At 45.3% G+C, this 21,211-nt stretch overlaps 1 protein-coding gene across 1 annotated transcript in view; it reads right to left on the reverse strand.

Moving 5' to 3' along the window:
- The window catches only part of Yeti (yeti), a 63,765-nt gene that overhangs the window by 14,411 nt on the left and 28,143 nt on the right, over positions 1-21,211 (reverse strand). The window contains exons 5-6 of the mRNA XM_068388711.1: positions 20,223-20,311; positions 1,474-1,633 (exon numbers count right to left, since the gene is read on the reverse strand). Of these exons, the coding sequence (XP_068244812.1) occupies positions 1,474-1,633; positions 20,223-20,311 (249 nt within the window). The remainder of the gene's footprint in view (positions 1-1,473; positions 1,634-20,222; positions 20,312-21,211) is intronic.

Raw genomic sequence — 21,211 nt, forward strand, 5'->3', positions numbered from 1 at the left:
AGGATTAAAACTAGTAGACGAGAATTACCATGAATGGGAGGTAAATCAGTTGTTGTTTGCGGATCATACTGTACTGGTTGCAGACACAGAAGAGAAGCTTGGCCGATTAGTGACAGAATTTGGAAGAGTGTGTGAGAGAAGGAGGTTGAGAGTTAATGTGGGTAAGAGTAAGGTTATGAGATGTACGAGAAGGGAAGGTGGTGCAAGGTTGAATGTCATGTTGAATGGAGAGTTACTTGAGGAGGTGGATCAGTTTAAGTACTTGGGGTCTGTTGTTGCAGCAAATGGTGGAGTGGAAGCAGATGTACGTCAGAGAGTGAATGACGGTTGCAAAGTGTTGGGGGCAGTTAAGGGAGTAGTAAAAAGTAGAGGGTTGGGCATGAATGTAAACAGATTTCTATATGATAAAGTGATTGTACCAACTGTGATGTATGGATCGGAGTTGTGGGGAATGAAAGTGACGGAGAGACGGAAATTGAATGTGTTTGAGATGAAGTGTCTAAGGAGTATGGCTGGTGTATCTCGAGTAGATAGGGTTAGGAACGAAGTGGTGAGAGTGAGAACGGGTGTAAGAAATGAGTTAGCAGCTAGAGTGGATATGAATGTGTTGAGGTGGTTTGGCCATGTTGAGAAAATGGAAAATGGCTGCCTGCTAAAGAAGGTGATGAATGCAAGAGTTGATGGGAGAGGTATAAGAGGAAGGCCAAGGTTTGGGTGGATGGATGGAGTGAAGGAAGTTCTGGGTGATAGGAGGATAGATGTGAGAGAGGCAAGAGAGCGTGCTAGAAATAGGAATGAATGGCGAGCGATTGTGACGCAGTTCCGGTAGGCCCTGCTGCTGCCTCCGATGCCTTAGATGACCACGGAGGTAGCAGCAGTAGGGGACTCAGCATTATGAAGCTTCATCTGTGGTGGATAATGTGGGAGGGTGGGCTGTGGCACCCTAGCAGTACCAGCTGAACTCGGTTGAGTCCCTTGTTAGGCTGGAGGAACGTGGAGAGTAGAGGTCCCCTTTTTTGTTTTGATTCATTTGTTGGTGTCGGCTGCCCCCCAAGGTTGGGGGAGGTGCCTTGGTATATGTATGTATGTATGTATTATTATCATTAGTATCATTACTTGCTAAGCTAAAACCCTAGTTGGAAAAGCAGAATGCTATAAGCACAAGGGTTCCAACATGGAAAATAGCCCAGTGAGGAAAGGAAACAAGGAAAAATAAAATATTTTAGGAACAGCAACAACACCTAAACAAATATTTCCTATATAAACAAAAAAAAAAAACTTTAACAAAACAAGAGGAAGAGAAATTAGATAGAATAGTGTGCCCAAGTGTACCCTCAGGTAAGAGAACTATAACCCAAGACAGTGGAAGACCATGGTACATAGGCTATGACACTACCCAAGACTAGAGAACAATGGTTTGATTTTGGAGTGTACCTTAACTGATATTATATGATAAAAAGTTGATCTACTCACCCATGTTTACTCTTCTTATGACTTTCAAGCTCTTCATCTATTCCTTCAACTGCCTTAAAGTTATTCCAATCCAATTTAGTTTTCTCTAAAGTTGTGAGCTTTTGTTTCTTCTGATCCAGAATTCCCAATATACTTGAAAATCCTCCCGGACGTTTCATTCCTGAAATGAACAGCTTAAATTATAGTTTCCCTTCTTCCCTTGCATGGAATAGCACTCGTCACATATATACTGTAATTACCTTAAATTTTTTAAATAAAAGTACTTAATGAAACTATACATTATATTTAAAAAAAGGAAATATGTTACGGCAACCCATTCTGTATACATCATCATCATCATCTCCTACACCTATTGACGCAAAATGCCTCGCTGCGAGATTTTCTGTACACAGTACATGAAAATCTTTGCTTCACTTACAACACAAAAGAATCATTCAACATTAATAAAAGTCTTCATTGTTTAGCATCCTCAGGTCCGAGACTAAGCCAGATGAACCAAATTTTAATAAGTGAATTATTTTAATACATTCCTGGGAGTTATAATGCTAATATCTGGAAATAAGGAACTTCTTGACCTAAAAGAAAAAACCATGAATCTCCATACTATTCTATATCCTTCTCTCAAGGAACCACCCCGTGCATTATTGTAAGCTACAGTGAGGGACTGGAACTACTCATGGTGGTGCAGGAGTCCCACCTTACCCAGTAACCTCCTATTATAAAAACCATCAAATACCCCATATCAACACCAATACAGTTGGCCCTTCTTATCAATGGGCATTGTGTTTGAACCTCTCTTACAAATATAGTACTGAACTGTAATAGGAGATCTTTATTTTGCTTATAGTACGTCTTATCAATATACCTTTAATTACTATAACTGTACTTTAAATATGTGCATATATACTACAGCACTGCATAATACAGTAAGGTCAGCAATACTGATCCACAAATTCACTTATACATAATTAGTCACAGGTATTTTTGATAGTTTGAACTTTAGTTATAGACACCAGCATTATGTTTCTGCGACAGATAATTGTAGGAATTATAATGAAAAGTGTGAAGAAAGACATTATAAGGCAAAGTCAACTGGAATTTTTTTTTTAACATAAGTCATGCTGGCACTGAGTGGGAACTCTCACGAGTGGTGGAAGCATGCCATGACGTCATAAGTGGGGCGTGGCATATTTTACTCCGGTGACTGACAAAACTATAGTGCATGAGAATCTTTAGGAGATAAAGTACTGTACCCATACCAGGTGTAAGCAGGACACAAGGAACCCTGTAGAGCCATACAGTACAAGTACTCAGAAGTGCAAGAGTATTGTACATAGGTAACTTACAATTCATCCTAAAGGTATAACCTAAGAACTCGTTGTTGGAGGCTGCACACAAACACTGAATTACCATTAAAAGAAATGTAGACTTCAATAGAAGAGACAACAGATATGGCCAAGAACCAAAACACTCAAAGAGGCTTCATCCAAATGCCTGCGCAAGGCATTCACTTAAAAGTGCTCTTCTACTCAAACAACAGGCTTCAGAGACTTTGTTTAAAAAAACTTAGAATTCAACATTCAAAATTAGTGAGGTATTAGCAAAATTACAGTGCAAATAGAAAATAAAAGGCATACTTTTACTTAGGGAATTACACAATGTTACACTGACATCCCATCCCAGCAGAAAAGGAAAACAAAAGAACTAAAGCAAGAATTTCCCCCAGAAAGGGAACTTGAATCAATGAAATATATTAAATTTGATCAATCCCTCAAAGAAATCAACACATACAGCAACTCTAGGGAAATATGGAAATAGCTGACACCCAAATACAACTCACTGTTGGATTTACACAAAAAAAAAAAATATATTACAAAAATGTTATTTTCATTAGTAAAATAAATTTTTGAATATACTTACCCGGTGATCATATAGCTGTCAGCTCTGCTGCCCGACAGAAAAACCTAAGGACAAAATACGCCAGCGATCGCTATACAGGTGGGGGTGTACATCAACTGCGCCATCTGTCGAGCAGGTACTCAAGTACTCCATGTCAACACAGAACCAATTTTCTCCTCGGCCCACTGGGTCTCTATTGGGGAGGAAGGGAGGGTCCTTTAATCTATGATCACCGGGTAAGTATATTCAAAAATTTATTTTACTAATGAAAATAACATTTTTCAATATTAAACTTAGCCGGTGATCATATAGCTGATTCACACCCAGGGGGGTGGGTAGAGACCAGCATTACATGTTGACATTATTATGAGCTAAGTATTTTGTATTTCATTTTAGCAGTTATTCAAAATAACAAACAAAATAAATAAGTACCTGGTAAGGAAGTCGACTTGAACAATTACTCTGCCTTTTTAAGTACGTTTTCCTTACTGAGCCTCGCGATCCTCATAAGATGCTGAGCGACTCCTAGGAGCTGAAGTATGAAGGGTTGCAACCCATACTAAAGGACCTCATCAAAACCTCTAATCTAGGCGCTTCTCAAGAAATGACTTTGACCACCCGCCAAATCAAGTAGGATGCGAAAGGCTTCTTAGCCTTCCGGACAACCCAAAAACAATAATAAAACATTTCAAGAGAAAGATTAAAAAAGGTTATGGAATTAGGGAATTGTAGTGGTTGAGCCCTCACCCACTACTGCACTCGTTGCTACGAATGGTCCCAGAGTGTAGCAGTTCTCGTAAAAGAGACTGGACATTCTTAAGATAAAAAGACGCGAACACTGATTTGCTTTTCCAATAGGTTGCGTCGAATATACTTTGCAGAGATCTATTTTGTTTAAAGGCCACGGAAGTTGCGACAGCTCTAACTTCGTGTGTCCTTACCTTCAGCAAAGCTTGGTCTTCCTCATTCAGATGGGAATGAGCTTCTCGTATTAACAGTCTGATAAAATAGGATAAAGCATTCTTTGACATAGGCAAAGATGGATTCTTAACTGAACACCATAAAGCTTCAGACGGGCCTCGTAAAGGTTTTTAAATAGAACTTAAGAGCTCTTACAGGACATAAGACTCTTTCTAGTTCATTTCCAACCATACGATAAGTTTGGAATATCGAACGATATTGGTCAAGGCCGAGAAGGCAGCTCGTGTTTGGCTAGAAAACCAAGTTGTAGAACATGTAGCCGTTTCGGATGAGAATCCGATGTTCTTGCTGAAGGCATGAATCTCACTGACTCTTTTAGCTGTGGCTAAGCATATCAGGAAAAGAGTCTTAAAGGCGAGATCTTTCAGGGAGGCTGATTGTAGCGGTTCGAACCTGTCTGACATAAGGAATCTTAGTACCACGTCTAAATTCCAACCAGGTGTAACCAAACGACGCTCCTTCGTGGTCTCAAAAGACTTAAGGAGGTCCTGTAGATCTTTATTGTTGGAAAGATCTAAGCCTCTGTGACGGAAGACTGATGCCAACATGCTTCTGTAACCCTTGATAGTGGGAGCTAAAAGAGATCGTTCTTTCCTCAGATATAAGAAAAAGTCAGCTATTTGAGTTACAGAGGTACTGGTCGAGGATACGGATACTGACTTGCACCAGTTTCGGAAGATTTCCCACTTCGATTGGTAGACTCTAAGGGTGGATGTTCTCCTTGCTCTAGCAATCGCTCTGGTTGCCTCCTGCGAAAAGCCTCTAGCTCTCGAGAGTCCTTCGATAGTCTGAAGGCAGTCAGACGAAGAGCGTGGAGGCCTTGGTGTACCTTCTTTACGCGTGGCTGACGTAGAAGGTCCACCCTTAGGGGAAGTGTTCTGGGAACGTCAACTAGCCATCGAAGTACCTCGGTGAGCCATTCTCTCGCGGGCCAGAGGGAAGCAACTAGCGTCAACCTTGTCCCTTCGTGAGAGGCGAACTTCTGCAGTACCTTGTTGACAATCTTGAACGGAGGGAATGCATATAGATCTAGATGTGACCAATCTAGTAGAAAGGCATCTATATGAACTGCTGCTGGGTCCGGGATTGGTGAGCAAAATATTGGGAGCCTCTTGGTCATCGAGGTTGCGAAGAGATCTATGGTTGGCTGGCCCCAGGTGGCCCAAAGTCTCTTGCATACATCCTTGTGGAGGGTCCATTCTGTTGGAATTATTTGTCCCTTCCGACTGAGACAATCTGCCATGACATTCAAGTTGCCTTGGATGAACCTCGTTACTAGTGAAATGTCTAGACCTTTTGACCAGGTGAGGAGGTCCCTTGCGATCTCGTACCATGTCAGAGAGTAGGTCCCTCCTTGCTTGGAGATGTACGCCAAAGCCGTGGTGTTGTCCGAGTTCACCTCCACCACTTTGCCTTGAAGGAGAGACCTGAAACTTTTCCAGGTCAGACGTACTGCCAGTAGCTTCTTGCAGTTGAAATGCATTGTCCTTTGACTCGAGTTCCATAATCCCGAGCATTCCCTACCATCTAATGTCGCACCCCAGCCTACGTCCGATGCGTCCGAGAAGAGAACGTGGTTGGGAGTCTGAACAGTCAGGGGAAGACCCTCTCTAAGGTTGATATAGTCCTTTCACCAAGTCAGACCAGACTTTATCTTTCCGGAAACCGGGATCGAGACCGCTTCTAGCGTCTTGTCCTTTTTCCAGTGAAAAGCTAGATGGTATAGAAGAGGACGGAGGTGTAGTCTTCCTAGTGACACAAATTGATCCACGGATGACAGTGTCCTTACCAGACTCATCCACAGCCTGACTGGGCAGCGTTCCTTCTTCAGCATCTTCTGGATGGATAGCAGGACTGGGGGTTGATCGTCTTATTCAGCAACGTCCTCATCAGAGGGTTCCTCATCCGAAACTGATGAGGAAACGGCAACGGAGTGGGCAACGTCTGACTCGCTGAATCCGGTCGCACTGGTGGATGCGTGACGGAGCCGGACGCAATATCATGGTACTGCTGCACAGTCTGTGAACTGTCAACAACCATGGGTGCGCGAGGAAGTACAGCGTCAACCCGAAACTGTCTAGACTGTCTGGGTTGTGCAGTCAACACCCTACTGGGTTGCTGAGGTTGACGCACTGCGTCACAACAAGTCACCTCTGCTGGTTGTTGAACGTCTTCCTAGTGAAACACTGAACGTCAACAACCACCTCCGAGCGTCGCTTAACGTCAACGTGCGACTGGCAACCCACACTGGGTCGCATCGGTGGAGGAACCACCTCAACTGGCAGACGCGAGTAGGATACCTCAGCGTCAACAGGGCGCACAACCAACCGGTTGGAAGGTTGTTGGCCAGAAGGTTCTTCTCCTTATTTAAGTCCTCTATCAAGGACACAAGCTTGGACTGCATGTCTTGCAGCAAAGCCCATTTAGGGTCTACGGGAGCAGGTGTGGCAACAGACGGGGTTAGCGACTGAGGCGGAACCATTTACCATCCCTGGAAGCCTTGTTATGTGTGACATAATAGTACAGCAAAACTTCAAAGGCTCGACAAAAGTTGAGAAGTTGACCTGTAAACAACTTGGAGCGTCTCCTAGCTAGGCACCAGGGCGAGTCTACCAGAATTGAGAAGTCTACCTGGGCAGAGGCATGAACTCCCAAGCCGAGAACTTCTCTCGTGTCCTATCAGACTCTCGCTCTATAAGCCAGTTTAAAAGAAGGGAAATCAAAGGCTGTATCCCTAAAACTCCTCCTGGTGCAAAAACCAGTCGCCTAGCCAACGTAACGCTCTCTAGGAGAGCGAGAGAGCACTAGCTTAACAACAACGGCTTCGAAGTAGCTAGGCCTAGTGTAAGTTCTGACGTTAGGCGAACGAGGAGCAGCAGTTACAAGATCCGGACGAAGATCCTTAAAAAATCATCATGATTTAATTAAAGTCCATAGGAGGCTAAGCAGCTTAAGGCTCCTCTCCAAATGACAGAGTCCTCAAAGGAATATCAGTAGGAGGGAGAACAGCACTTTCTCATCTACAGGAACCTTGTCCGAGAAAAGCTAGGTTATCTCAGTGAGGGTCTCACTGGTGCATTAGCAGCAGACCAGAAGGCAACGTTGTGTAACTGCTTGACAGTCTGTGAACTGTCAAAAACTGAACTGTCAACCACAACAGGTGCGTGAGGACATACAGCACTGGTGCATTAGTAGCAGACCAGAAGGCAACGTCATGTAACTGCTTGACAGTCTGTGAGCTGGCAACAACCATAGCTGTGTGGGGAAGCCTCTACTCCTGACTGACTAGTCTGCTGCGGGCGAGTAGCGGTAACCACAGTGGGTTGCGGAGGTTGAAGCACAGCGTCAAAACAAAGCAACTTAACTCCACCCTCCTGTTGTGGTAACTCGCGAACGTCAACGGAGGGTAGCGTGCGTCTGTGAACGTCAACGTGCGGCTGGCAGGGTACACTGCGCATGGGTGGTGAAACTCTCACAGGCGGAGTGCGGGAGCAGGTAGCGTCAGCGTCTACTGTACGCACAACCGTGGTTGGTTGTAGGCTAACGGGTGCAGCGTCAACCTTCTCCGCACGATACTCCTGCATAAAAGATGCTAACTGTGTCTGCATAGACTGTAGCAAAGACCACTTAGGGTCTACAGCAGCAGGTGCGGCAACAGACGGTGTTACTGCCTGTTGCGGTACCGCTTTGCCTCTCTTAGGAGGTGTGCAGTCATCGGAAGACTGCAGCGAGTCCGAACTGACCCAGTGGCTACACCTGGGCCGTTGGACTTGCGCGGAAGGGACCGACTTGCGCTTAATAAGCTGCAAGACCTTGGTCCAAGGTTTCTTACGAGAAACCTCTTCCGCAGACGAGAAGTAAATGGGCTCTCTCGTCTTTGTGTGAGTGGGGCGATCTTGGGTAGATATGCCCGAAACCACGGAGGGAAAAACGTCTGTTCGTTGATCAAGGCCTGACGAACCCATAAGTCGTTCGACATTACTTCTCCCCTGGGCTTGGGAGCTTGCAAGAGGTCCCGGACTAGGTGAACGACAGGCACGAACAGACGAACCCTCGGACGCAACACTGTAACACTTTGCGCATATCACTTTATCACTTCGATTTTCTGTTTTGCACTTATTTCACTGAAATCGAAACTTTTACTGATTTCTACCTGAAACACGCAATCCTACCCTTCATTAAAAGGTAGTAATTGCGAAAACAGTCGTATAATGCAACAGAAAACATATATAAAGATAAAGAATTCAGTGGCTGGGAAAGAGACTAAACACTAGTTCAAATAAACTACGTTTACAATCTCTCACCACACATAGCCTGGGGACAAGAATAAAACCCTAGAAACGTTTTACCTTCTTCCCCGTACAGCGACTAGGGAGGAGAGTAACACGAGAACAACGTTACCCGCTTGAACGGAACGTTTTTTCTCCTCTCTCTCCCTCCGTCTCTATCTCTCTCTCTCTCTTTCTCTCTTGATTTCGCACCTGAGAGAAGACCCCAATTATATATCGTCAAAACATGTTATTTGGCTAAAGGAAAAAAACTGAAAGGATTTCCAAATAAAAAGTTCCTTTAATTTAGAATTTAAACCATTTAAGCTAAGAAAGAATGAACGAAACGTCAGAATCGGTTTACTCTTACTGCAAAGTGAAACCGTGATACACTCTCTCTCTATCGTAACGATAGAGCGCATGTTGAACGTCCTGAACGTCAACAACTGCGTAGTCTAAAAAACTAAACGTTAGTTCATCTTTGAAAACAGTACGAGACTATCAAAGAAATTCTTTCATAAAACATTAAATTTAAAAAGTTTTAAATTCTTTAAAGGCTAAATACGATATAACGGGCTCAACGTTGATTAACTTCGGTTCCAAGTTAGGACCGCCTACTATCAGGAAAGGTCGCATATAAACAAAACATAAAAATTTATTTTTATATGTTTATAATAAATGGAAAGTTAATCGAAGAGGCCTAATAAAGGCGGAGAGAAATAAAATATATAGATCTAAAACGTGTTAAGCAAAATTACTAAAAACCTAAACACACTTCCGTTTAAGGGAAGGGTCGGCCATTTAAAAGTGAAAGAGAGTCCATACTCTCTTTGTCACCATAATTAAATCTATCCAAAACGAGTTCAAGTTTTGAGATGAAGATAAAACCCCTGCATAGCGAAAGCTCAAAACTAGAATAGTGTACTTCACCAAATAGTTGTGAAAACAAATCCAGTTAGTAACAGCGTATTTAGTAGGTCTTGCCAGTGGCACGACAGAGAGAAAATTGGTTCTGTGTTGACATGGAGTACTTGAGTACCTGCTCGACAGATGGCGCAGTTGATGTACACACCCACCTGTATAGCGATCGCTGGCGTATTTTGTCCTTAGGTTTTTCTGTCGGGCAGCAGAGCTGACAGCTATATGATCACCGGCTAAGTTTAATATTGAAAAATGACAAATTCAAAGATAATTTGTATTTTTCCTAACCATACAAACCTTAGCTATTTACAAAGGGTTACCTTTTAGCGTAGCTGAAATGGCGAGCCATCAGAATTTAACGAGGGTGTATTACCCCCGCGCTAGTTAGCGGGGGGGGGGGGGGAGGAGTGGTAGCTAGCTACCCCTCCTCCCCCTCACACACAGGTGAATACTCACTTTCACTTAGAAGTAGGACTTGTCTTGGGGGACAGGGCTGGCGGGCAAATATGTGTAAATAACTAAGGTTTGTATGGTTAGGAAAAATACAAATTATCTTCGAATTTGTCCTTTGTTCCGTAACCGAAATACAAACCACGCTATTTACAAAGGGTGACTTACCCCTTAGGAAGGGTGGAAAGTCCCCAGCCATACTGGCTTTGGCTTTACCCGGGGACTCAGAATCCGAGTGAGTCGCACTCGAGAAAAGGAGTCCCTGCACCTCACAAGTTCCTTGCGGATGTGGCCTACGTAAGCTTGTGTATGAAGGAAGAAGTGTGACTCGTCCTAGGCAGTTGACCTGGAGTTCCAGAAGGAACTCTGGGTTAGGACGTTCCCAATACCACCTCGTCAGGGTATGGGGGACGCCACAGTATTGACTCAATACTCGGAACACAAGGAAGCATGGTTTACCTGCAGAGGTTGGAGGTCAGCTATGCAGAGACCAGGATGCTGCTTCCCCGTAGAGGGGATGATGAAGAAAGAAGTAAGGGCCAGACATACTTCTTTCGTTCATGCAGACTAAAACCTGATAACAATGCCCTCAACCTTCTGCTACCTGTCCAAAAAGGAGCCTGAGGTTAGACCAGCTGTTGTGTAGCCACCACAGAGCGATAGAAAACGTATCGAGACTCCTGTGGGTCACGCCCTGCAGGAAGCGGGCTGCGAAGGTCATTAGACGCTTCCAGACTCCAGCTTGTAGCACCTGCGTCACAGAGTAGTATTACTCGAAGGCGAGGGACGTTGCGATGTATCCAACATCGTGCTGTAGGGCGACGTGACGGGGGAGGGTTTGGAGACAGGTCGAGATGAATGTCCTTGAGTCCGGGCTGAAGAGGTATACTGGTGACTCTCCCCCCATGTCCTCCTTGTGCTCATAATCGGCTGCAACTGAGGACAAACTGCAGCTGTTCCCAGCGCTAACCTCTTGATTCCTTTACTGGCAAGAAAGAGAAGGTCTTGGGACATCAGATACAGAATGGAGACTCGAAATCTTGAATGAATCGGACCGAAGGGCCGGGACCCCCAGATTTTGAGTCTAGCCAACAACTCAGGAGAGAGCCTGAATGTTGCCTTCCCCTCTTCCTTAGAAAGGGGGGAGTCGTAAGAGACCAAGAAGATTGCTTACACACTGGCCGTGGCCAGAGTGAGCAGGAGACCCAAGGCGGAATACAATCCGAGGCCTGTCGTAAAGGGTCTTGAGAAGATCTCTTGAAGCACTAAAAGTCCGAGCCATGCTCCAAGTTGGAGGTCTTCCTCCGACTAGGGCAGGGACGATCGTAGCTTCGCATGAGCGAGGATAGGTCCAGCGGGCAGGAAAAAGTTATTCCTTTAAGCCTGAAGGTCAGGGAAAGGCTGAGCGACAGGCTTCATTGCCGAGAGCCGAAGCGACGCCCAGGTTCGGGAGAGATGTCGCAGTGTGGATGCTTGAGTAGTTTGCGCCGTGGGAGAAGCTCTCCCGGGAGTTCCGTCAGGGGAAGCAGAGGGTCCAGAAACCGTTCTGCGCATAGTCCCAGTGGAGCTCTCCCATTGAAAGGTTGACAGACAACCTGGTCTTGTTGAGACCCATTGTCCACAAACAAAAAGGAGGGAAGTCGCAGGCGTCGAAGTTGTCCCACCATCACCGGAATGCATCTTGCCAGAGTCTCGGGGGAAAAATAGCGGAAGCTTGAGGTTCCAAGCTGTCGTGATCAGGTCCCCCAGACCAGCACTTGCTGGTTACCCAAGGTCAAAGACCCCCAGGTACACTCTCTCTACGAGGCTCTGCTCGGATAGTCTGAGAGAACATTCCCCTGCCTGGAACGAGAGAGCCAATGGTGGTATTGAGAGAATCTCAATCATCCCGGTATCTCTACTGCAAGATGTGAAGGTGTGAAAATGCGTCCCCTGCTGGTTAGAATACGCCAGAATCATGAAGTCGACGGGCACGGGGCGACTCGGCAGGAGCTGTAGGATCTGTAGAGGGGCCAGACTAAGGCCCCTAAGCCTGCCTGAATGATGGAGAGGTATCCTTCAGGTCTTGACCATAGGCCTGGACCGGAACATGCCCCCCCCCCCCCCCTTTCCTTTGACGAGTCCGAGAACCGCATCAAGAATGTGGGGAAAGGACGAGAATATCCACTACCATAAAGAGGCTCCATAGGTCAACACCCATTGCAGGTCTAATAGTTCCGCTGGTCCCATAGGGCCAGGGAGTCCGGTTAAACATTGCCTGAAGCCACCGGAACTTGGATCGCCCCACATGGAACTTATCCTGAGGCGACCGTTCGGACTATAGACGGGTCAATGAGGAAAGGAGAACTAGGAAACATTCCAAGGTAGGGCTGAAAGCTCTGCTTGACTGAGAACAGGTACTGCGACTCTCCTCAGTCTTGCCACAGTCAACCGAAAGGAAGGCTCGGAGGATGTGGTAACAGAATCTGGCATCCCCAGGTGGTCACCCATCCAAGTACCGACGTTGCATAACCTCGCTGGACGGACGAGAAGCGGGGTTTCCAACGTGGTAAGGCCGTTGACTCAATATCATGGCCAGATACTCCAGATGTTGAGGGAGAGGAAGAGAAGGCTCCAAGCAAAATACCATGAGCCCACACTCATAGTAAGCATCCGGAAGCTTGTCCCGGTGCTGAAGAAGGTCGAACCCGAGCCTACCGGAGTTGACCAGCCCTCCAAACAGCAGAGGAGGCGGAAGCCTGCACCTGAGCGGCCAAGAGGAAGGCAGGGAGAGTTCTCTGGGGAAACAAACCTGCTATGCCACAGCGGGATAGCCACACTGCATCATAAGCAGGAATACTTGCAGTCTAGGCTGAATTCGACGAGCACCCTGGAAGATGGATGGAATGGAAACTGAAAGTACCCATCCTTCCGATCCAGGGTTTAAGGAGTCCTGTCGCCTCGTTACCAGTCTGATCGATTCTGCTGGTCTACGCTGGCCGAAGTTTGTTCGACAAACTTGATCAGGGCTGAGAGGTCGACTACGGACATCCCCTCTCAGATCCTTCCTTACAAGAAAGGATCGACTGAGGGGGCCAGGGTGAAGCCGTCGATGATCCTAAGGAAGACCTTCGCCTAAGGTATGGATCATTCTGCCCAACCGGGCAACTCTGCTGACGCTATGGCATAGAGGTTCAGAGACACTGAATTCGCTGACAGAGACGGCAGGCGCGATATCCTTGGCTAATCACAGAGATTGTGCGGGAATGGGCATCGGAAAGCTGTCATTCGGATGAGTAACCTTAAGCATCCTTCCAGCGAAAAACCTGCAATCCTAGAGTTCGTGAACTCCTTTTAGGACTATGCCTCCCCGGGGGAGTCTCCCGTGCCATCTGTTCCTGACAGGAGGAAACTGCAATTGGACACCTTGTCCCAGTTGTCGTAGCCGATAACTTAGGCCGACGTGGTTGAAAGAAAAGGGCGCTGGAGCCCTGCAGAGTCTGGAAGAAAGCGCCTTGGAGGAGTGAAACCGGAAGTCGATTTCCTCCGCACAGCAGCTGTCTAAGTTTCTGTCCTTGGGCACAAACAAACTCTTCTCAAGGATGGAAGGGTGTCTGAGGTCGTCGACCTCCACAGATGAGACACCCGAAGGAAGCCCTCAGTCAGCGCGTCCAGATGGTACAACATCGAGCTTGTCCGCAAGTTAGATACTTAACGACGAAAGGCCAAGGTGCCTGAGCTCGAGAGGAGGAAAGTACCCCTGATCTTCCTGTAGCTTCCTTGAACCAAACCTCGGGCCGTAACCGAGGAGGGAAAGAACCTGGTAAGCTCCCAGAGGAAGAGGTAAGCAGTCACCCCTTGTCCGATGGAGAAATCTCGAACGGAAAGCCCCCCCGCCAAAAATCCTTCCAGGGAATGACGGGGAAGGGCTAACCCAGGTTCAGGAAAGAGGAGTGTTGCTCAGATCTCCCTTAAGTTTTTCCTATTCTTGCAAGTGCCATGCTCTGCGTTTACGGGGTGAGGCCGTGTTCTGGAAATACGCTCCAGAAGAACTCGCCAGGCTGCGAAAAACCCCATTGGGAATCGTGGTCGCAATCGCCCTGGAGCTCGCGCGACGGAAATTCAAAGATTTTCGCGTGGGCGAACGTGGAAGCGCCCATGGGCGGTAACGCAAACGAAGGCGAGCGAAGGAGCGCAGAAGGAGGGCGAGCGTGGTAGGAAGGGCGAGAGCTGGTGGTCGGCGAGCGATAACCCATAGACGAGCAATGGATACTGCAAGAAATAAGCCGACGTTTGTGCGAAGAAACACTGTAGGTTCGCGTGACGGAACACCATCCGTCCGCGCAATGGAAAAACCGTTGGTTCGCGCGTGGGCGAACATTGGAGAGCATGGGCGCGGACACGCATGAGCGTAGACGTGCAGGCACGTGGGCGTGTGGGCGCGCAGGTGAGCGGCCGCGCAGGGACGCGCAGGTGAGCGGCCGCGCAGGGACGCACAGGCGAGCGGTCGCGAGGGTGGGCAGGTGGATGAGAGCGAGTCCGAGGCGGCGAACGCAAGCGTTACCGCGATGGCGAGGAAACGCGCTGCCGCGGGGGCGAGGAAGACCGCTGGCGATATGGATCAACAAGCGATCGGTGGTGAGCTGGTGAGCGCTAACGCGCAGGTTGGCGATGGCGCGTTGTGTTATGCCGACGCGATGGTCGAGCAGCATGCGCAGGTGAGCGATTGTGCGTTGGCGAGCAGTATGCGAAAGAGACCGATCGCGAGCAGCATGTGCAGGAGGGCGATCGTGCGATGGTGATTAGCATGCGCCTGGTGATCAGTATGCGCAGGGTCGCGCGATGGTGATCAGCATGCCAGGGTCGAGCGATGGCGATCAGCATGCGCAGGTGGGCGGTCGCGCGATGGCGAGCAGCATCCGCGATGGCGATCAGCATCAGCGATGGCGAGCAGCATCCGCGATGGCGAGCAGCATCCGCGATGGCGATCAGCATCCGCAGTTGAGGGTCGCGCGATGGCGATCAGCATCCGCAGTTGAGGGTCGCGCGATGGCGATCAGCATCCGCAGTTGAGGGTCGCGCGATGGCGATCAGCATCCGCAGTTGAGGGTCGCGCGATGGCGATCAGCATCCGCAGTTGAGGGTCGCCCGATGGCGATCAGCATCCGCAGTTGAGGGTCGCGCGATGGCGATCAGCATCCGCAGTTGAGGGTCGCGCGATGGCGATCAGCATCCGCAGTCGAGGGTCGCGCGATGGCGATCAGCATGCGCAGGTGCGCTAGTAGCTGGCGAACCATGTTCCTTCAGAAGTGTTGGAGAACGTTGGCATGCCGGCTGTAACACGCGCGGGCGATCCGGAGATCGCCGAGAGACAGGTGATCGCTGGCGAGCTGATGATCGCTGACGAGCAGAAGGCTACGCGTGGAAGCCTGTGCATAGAAGAAGAGTCCTTGACCCCGACCTGAACCGAAGTTCTAGATCGTGAGGGCGAACGTGGGCGCATAGGGCGCGTAACAGGAACCAACAGGAACAGCAGGGATGATCATCTTGAAAGCGCTGACGAACAGGAGAGCGCTGATGAGCAGAAGAGCGCCTGTGTGTTAACACTGAGCAGGAGAGAACACAGCAGAAGGGCACGCAGGGAAACCCTGACACGCAAGGGAAGAATCCCCGTGGGGGCAACCCTTTGCCCCGAAGGGATCGTTGTCCGCCGGGAGACTGATGTCCGTCGGAAGACCGCTGTCCGTCGGGAAGACCGTTGTCCGTCGGGAAGACCGTTGCCCGTCGGAAGACGAGATCAGACTGCTGTCCATCTGCACCAAGGCGGAAGATCGAGAAAAAGGAGTTGTAGGCTGCAAACGGAGATTCAAAAAGGCGCCTCAAGCACCCTTATAGGGAGATGAGAGGCCCTTACGACGAGGCAGACGGTGGGCCTACGGCGAGGGAGGCCAACAACAACCGCAACAGAAGAAACCTCCGAAGAGGAGTCTCTATGAGTGTACTCTCTCGCGAACGAAAGAGAAACACTTCGTGGAAGAGACTGGTCAGCCAGTGACCTACAAGGAGCAATCCTCCGAAGAGGAGCTCCTGCGGTTGCCCAGCCCCTTGAGCGAAACTGCAGGTGTGACCGCTCAGCACCAAGAGCATAGTCGCACGAAAAAAAGGCAAGAGAAGAACCCCCCAAAAGGGGAAAAACTCAAGCCTGGACAGGAAAAACTTCCCTCGGAAGGAAAGTTACCCGCCCAAGGAGGCAAGCCTCCTGAGAGTTCTAAAATGAACTGGAGAGCTGTCCGTCGACACGGGAGTACTTCCAGTAGAAGGAGACACGCCCCTGACGAAAAAACAAGGGGGGAGGCAGCAACAGCCGAATCCCCAGGACTCAACCAGACAGCTCACACCGTTGCCATATTACAGAAACGAACTAGATCGGTAACTGTAAAAAAATAAAACAAATATTAGTACACATTCATTCCCCCAGGAAGGCTCCGAAGAGGAATCCCGGGGGAAAGGAACAAGAATTACACAACAGGCACGTGCCCTCACAACAACTTACACTCACGGAAGGAGAGCTGTAACCAAAACAGAATTATAACAATTATAATTATGTAACTATGTAATAATGTAATTTAAAAAAGACTGAACACTAAAGAAAGAACGAAAACCCCGAAGGGAATCGTTCTACAAAAAACAACTACAATTAGATTCATAACTAATTGAGACAAACGTAGGGCGTAGCAACCCCCCCACACGGAAAGGAAGCTACAAGGGCGTAGTAAAACGTAGTAAAAGGGTGAACGACCTCAAGAGAGAGAGAGAGAGAAAGACATAAGTCAAACTCGATCGCCACCCATAAAATTACGCCGTGGTGGCCTAACTGCCGAGGACTCCACGTAGATATCGTACACTACACACACAAATCTGAAAAGGAAACTTACTTATTTCTATACTCAAATATATATACAAACATGAAAACATGTTTACATATATATTGAGTAAATGAAAAGTAAGCGATTAAGTAAAGACAAAACAAACAATGGCTGCCAAGAGAGGACCAAGACAGAGACGTCTGTCACAGTCCGAGCCAAAAGTGAAAGTGAGTATTCACCTGTGTGTGAGGGGGAGGAGGGGTAGCTAGCTACCACTCGCCCCCCCCCCCCCCCCCCGCTAGTAATACACCCTCGTTAAATTCTAATGGCTCGCCATTTCAGCTACGCTAAAAGGTAACCCTTTGTAAATAGCGTGGTTTGTATTTCGGTTACGGAACAAAATAGGAATTAAGTATGGATGTGACAGCATAAAAACCAACTATATCCTGGAAGAATGACACAGAAGTAAAGCTCCAATTTCATGGCCACACAAAATAGCAACGAGTTATTGGATGGCATAGGAAGGTCTGGGTACAAATTAATCTGAATAGGATTCTGTAGCAAGGAAAAAAGGCAATATAACTTAATTTTTTTTTTAACAAACCAATAATTACAGTCCAAGTATCTTAACTGCTTTCCAAATCTGAATTACATTGACTGAAAGCACCACTTTATATACATAGGTACAGTAGGGTCCCGAATTAAGCGTGTTCGAATTACACGATTCCCCTTTTCCGCGATCGCTATTTTTCAAAAATAAATTTTCTGTATCTGCGAGGCTGTTCAAAGTTTGCGAGTCAAGCACTACAAAATGTATCAAATCTATTGTCTTTTAAGTATATTGGTAGCCCTAAATACAGTGATTTATAATAAATGTTACAAAACAATATTAACATTACATTTCATTAACATAATTTCATAATGAATAGCCTATTTAAGGATAAAATTCCACATCAACAATGAAATCAACTGTTAACTGTGCGAGTCCAGCTGACAAAATGTAAAGAGAAATGTGGTTACGTTCTTGGCAATCTTTATCTTTCTCCAACCTTACAATAATTGTAATGGTAGTGTTAATGATGGTATATTAAAGCATTATTTTTGTTTAGTACAGTATATTTAAAAGCCTTATTTTTCCCTCTGGGCGTTCAAGGTTTTCACGAGTAGACTGGGTTCGTTTATCGGCAGTGAATAGCCTAAACTTCGGTAACGAGTCGTCAATATTTTGTCATATTTTAAACAGTATACATTTGATTTGCAAACATTGGTTTTGTAGAGTAGACAGTAAAATAAAATCTAGAGAGAGAGAGAGAGAGAGAGAGAGAGAGAGAGAGAGAGAGAGAGAGAGATTTGATGGCAGAAATCCCCTCTCTCTCTCTCTCTCTCTCTCTCTCTCTCTCTCTCTCTCTCTCTCTCTCTCTCTCTCTCTCTCTCTCTCCGTAAGAAATAAAACCATAGTTCACATATGGCAACTTGAGTTTAAGAATGAAATTAACATGAATATTGTTAGTTGTGGCGATCAATTCCTCGCTTCAGGGGGTACACGAAACAAAAACACGACATTCAATTACAACAGCTGATTCTCTCTCTCTCTCTCTCTCTCTCTCTCTCTCTCTCTCTCTCTCTCTCTCTCTCTCTCTCTCTCTCTCGTTATACAATACTTAAAAATAGATGAAGAAACCAAAAACGGTTTTCTTGAAGTGTCAATTAAATACAAAACGAAAAAATTATACCGTGTATACATCCATTTCAATCATAGCTTAAAATACGGTAACCGATTTCGTCCGCAAACCACTATTTTTTTAGGAAACACCATTCTATTCCAGAAAATTTTTACTCTTTAAATGTCAATTGCGCTATTATAAAACATGTACTTATGTTGTTAAATTTCGGGTGTGTTTTAAAAATCGAGTATTGCTAACTTATTTTTGTTTTACTTTTGGCTGTGATCACATCAGCTGATGTCTAGCTTCCGCGCGAATACAATAACAAAGAATTGTTTACACCATTTCTTAACTTATTTAAACCATCTATACAGTTAATATTACATAAACACCAATGTGTTATAACCTATCATATTTATTGTTCAGTACTTTAAAACCATCCCTCTCTCTCTATCTCTCTCTCTCTCTCTCTCTATATCTCTCTCTCTCTCTCTCTCTCTCTCTCTCTCTCTCTCTCTCTCTCTCTCTCTCTCTCACATCGAATGTTATAGCGGTAACCTAATTGTTCGGTGACTTTAAAAATAGGCCTAGTACTTTCTTCTTTTACCTTTTTTGCATATGGATCCATAATTGAGGTGGGTACAAGTTGACTTATAACTGAAGTTAGGAAAAGTATTTTGGATATGGAAAGGACAATTATCTTTCGTAACAGTTTAGAATTATTGTAAGTTATCACTCTCTCATTAGCGGCAGTTTGCTATTGTGGATTAAATGCATAAGGAAAAAAAAATTTCCAGCTTTGCTACGAATTTAGGAATTTATATGGATACGGTAAGTAAAATATTTGTAATAACATAATGTTTACTAAATGTTTGTAATATCATTAGTTATGACTTAGATCATGTGTGTTTAATGCATTCGTTTGTTTATTATGATCGAAGATGGAGCGTAAACAAATGGAAGGTTTCCGTTTCAGGCGGCATCATAAAGAAAAACATTTCATAAATGGCATTCATTTCCTTTATTTGAAAGTTCTAATAAAAAATAATTAGAACATTGATAATAACAAATTCAACATACTGTATAATCAATACTGATTAGATTGCTGTCGATGCAAAAACTAACAGATGAGTAAGTGCATCTGTTTCTTCGTTATGATCAGAGATAAACGGAAACAAAACATTGGTTGTTTTTTATTGTGCTTTTTGGCGTGTTTAGGAAACGCATGATATAAAATCGCCTTTATTTTGTTAATTCTGGATTTTCAATCATACAACAAAAGCTAGTCTATAGAGTGATGGTTTTGCTATTCACCAGTTGTCTTATACAATAGATATGACAAACATTAAAATTTGTCTGTATTTTGGGTCGTGTTATAACGGGAAATATATGGTGTTTACACCTATCCTGGTTGTAATTTTAACCATTTTTCAAGTTATTAGAACTTTAAAGTATATTAAATGTTTGATTTATTTAAAAGAACAATTTGATATTATAAAGAAATACAGTATAGTACAAAGAAAGTATTGGAAATGGGTAGTAAACACATTTGAATAGGCAAATTGCTGGTTGCCATGGCCGCAATGGAATTATTTCTGTTAGTTGTGTGTTTCGAAATAAGCGATTTTCCATTTATACGAGGTAATTAATCGACCAAATTCTCACATAATTCGGGACTCTACTGTATATCTATTGACATGGTATGAAAAAGAAGTTCTTACCTTTACCAGTTTCTTTAACAGGTTCACTTGATGATTCAACTAACGCATTTTCAGCTTCAGCAGAATTAGCATCAACTTCTTTCTCTACCCTGTAAATCAAAACAAAATACAGTAAACAGTAAAACAATATTTACATTGAAATACAGTACAACTGACATTTCTGTAGACAACCAAATAACCTTTTAAAATGGCACAATTTTTATATTAGGATTGATTATTAATTATATCAATGCTTACTAATATTTCATATAATTCATAAGAGAGAAACTACAAGAGAGATTACTCGAGTGCAATATGTGGACGAGATCATGATGAGGGGTAGATGAAGATGGTTTGGGCATGCTCTTCGCACTCCCCAGGAGAGATTACTTCACCAAACATTCAGCTGGGCTCCACAAGGCACTAGAAGAGTTTGAAGACCCACACCTACATGGCTGAGGATTATGAACCACGAAGTATGAGATGATGAATGGAGAAGTATTGAATTAAAAGCTCAAGATAGAGACAACTGGCGAAAAGTAACCGGGGCCCTTTGCGTCAATAGGCGTAGGAGGAGATGATGATGATTCATATCTTAAAGTGATGGCTCTCGACAATAAAAACAAAAAGCAAATTGATCCACCAAGAGGTTAGAATTTCAAGAACAGTCATGTTCACCTCCATCAATCCACTGTATTCTTCTGTATCTCTGAAGTCAGGGAAAAACTTGTAAGAAATATTCACAACTAATAACACATGTTAATCTGGGTAGATATTAAAATAATTAATTTTTATATCTTATCTTTTCATTTCAATGAATCTTCCCAGGATTACATATAGTTGACTACCACATACATAAGGATTGAGGATCTTCACTCAGATTCTATAACGTTTACCATGCTTCCAGAAAGGTAAAATCACTGCTTTATCCTTGCTCAGACAGCCAATATAACGTTAACAATGCTTCCAGAAAGGTAAAATCCCTGCTATATCCTTGCTCAGACAGCATC

The sequence above is a fragment of the Palaemon carinicauda genome, chromosome 15 (assembly GCF_036898095.1).
Source record: "Palaemon carinicauda isolate YSFRI2023 chromosome 15, ASM3689809v2, whole genome shotgun sequence".
In the NCBI taxonomy this organism is placed as follows: Eukaryota; Metazoa; Arthropoda; class Malacostraca; order Decapoda; family Palaemonidae; genus Palaemon; species Palaemon carinicauda.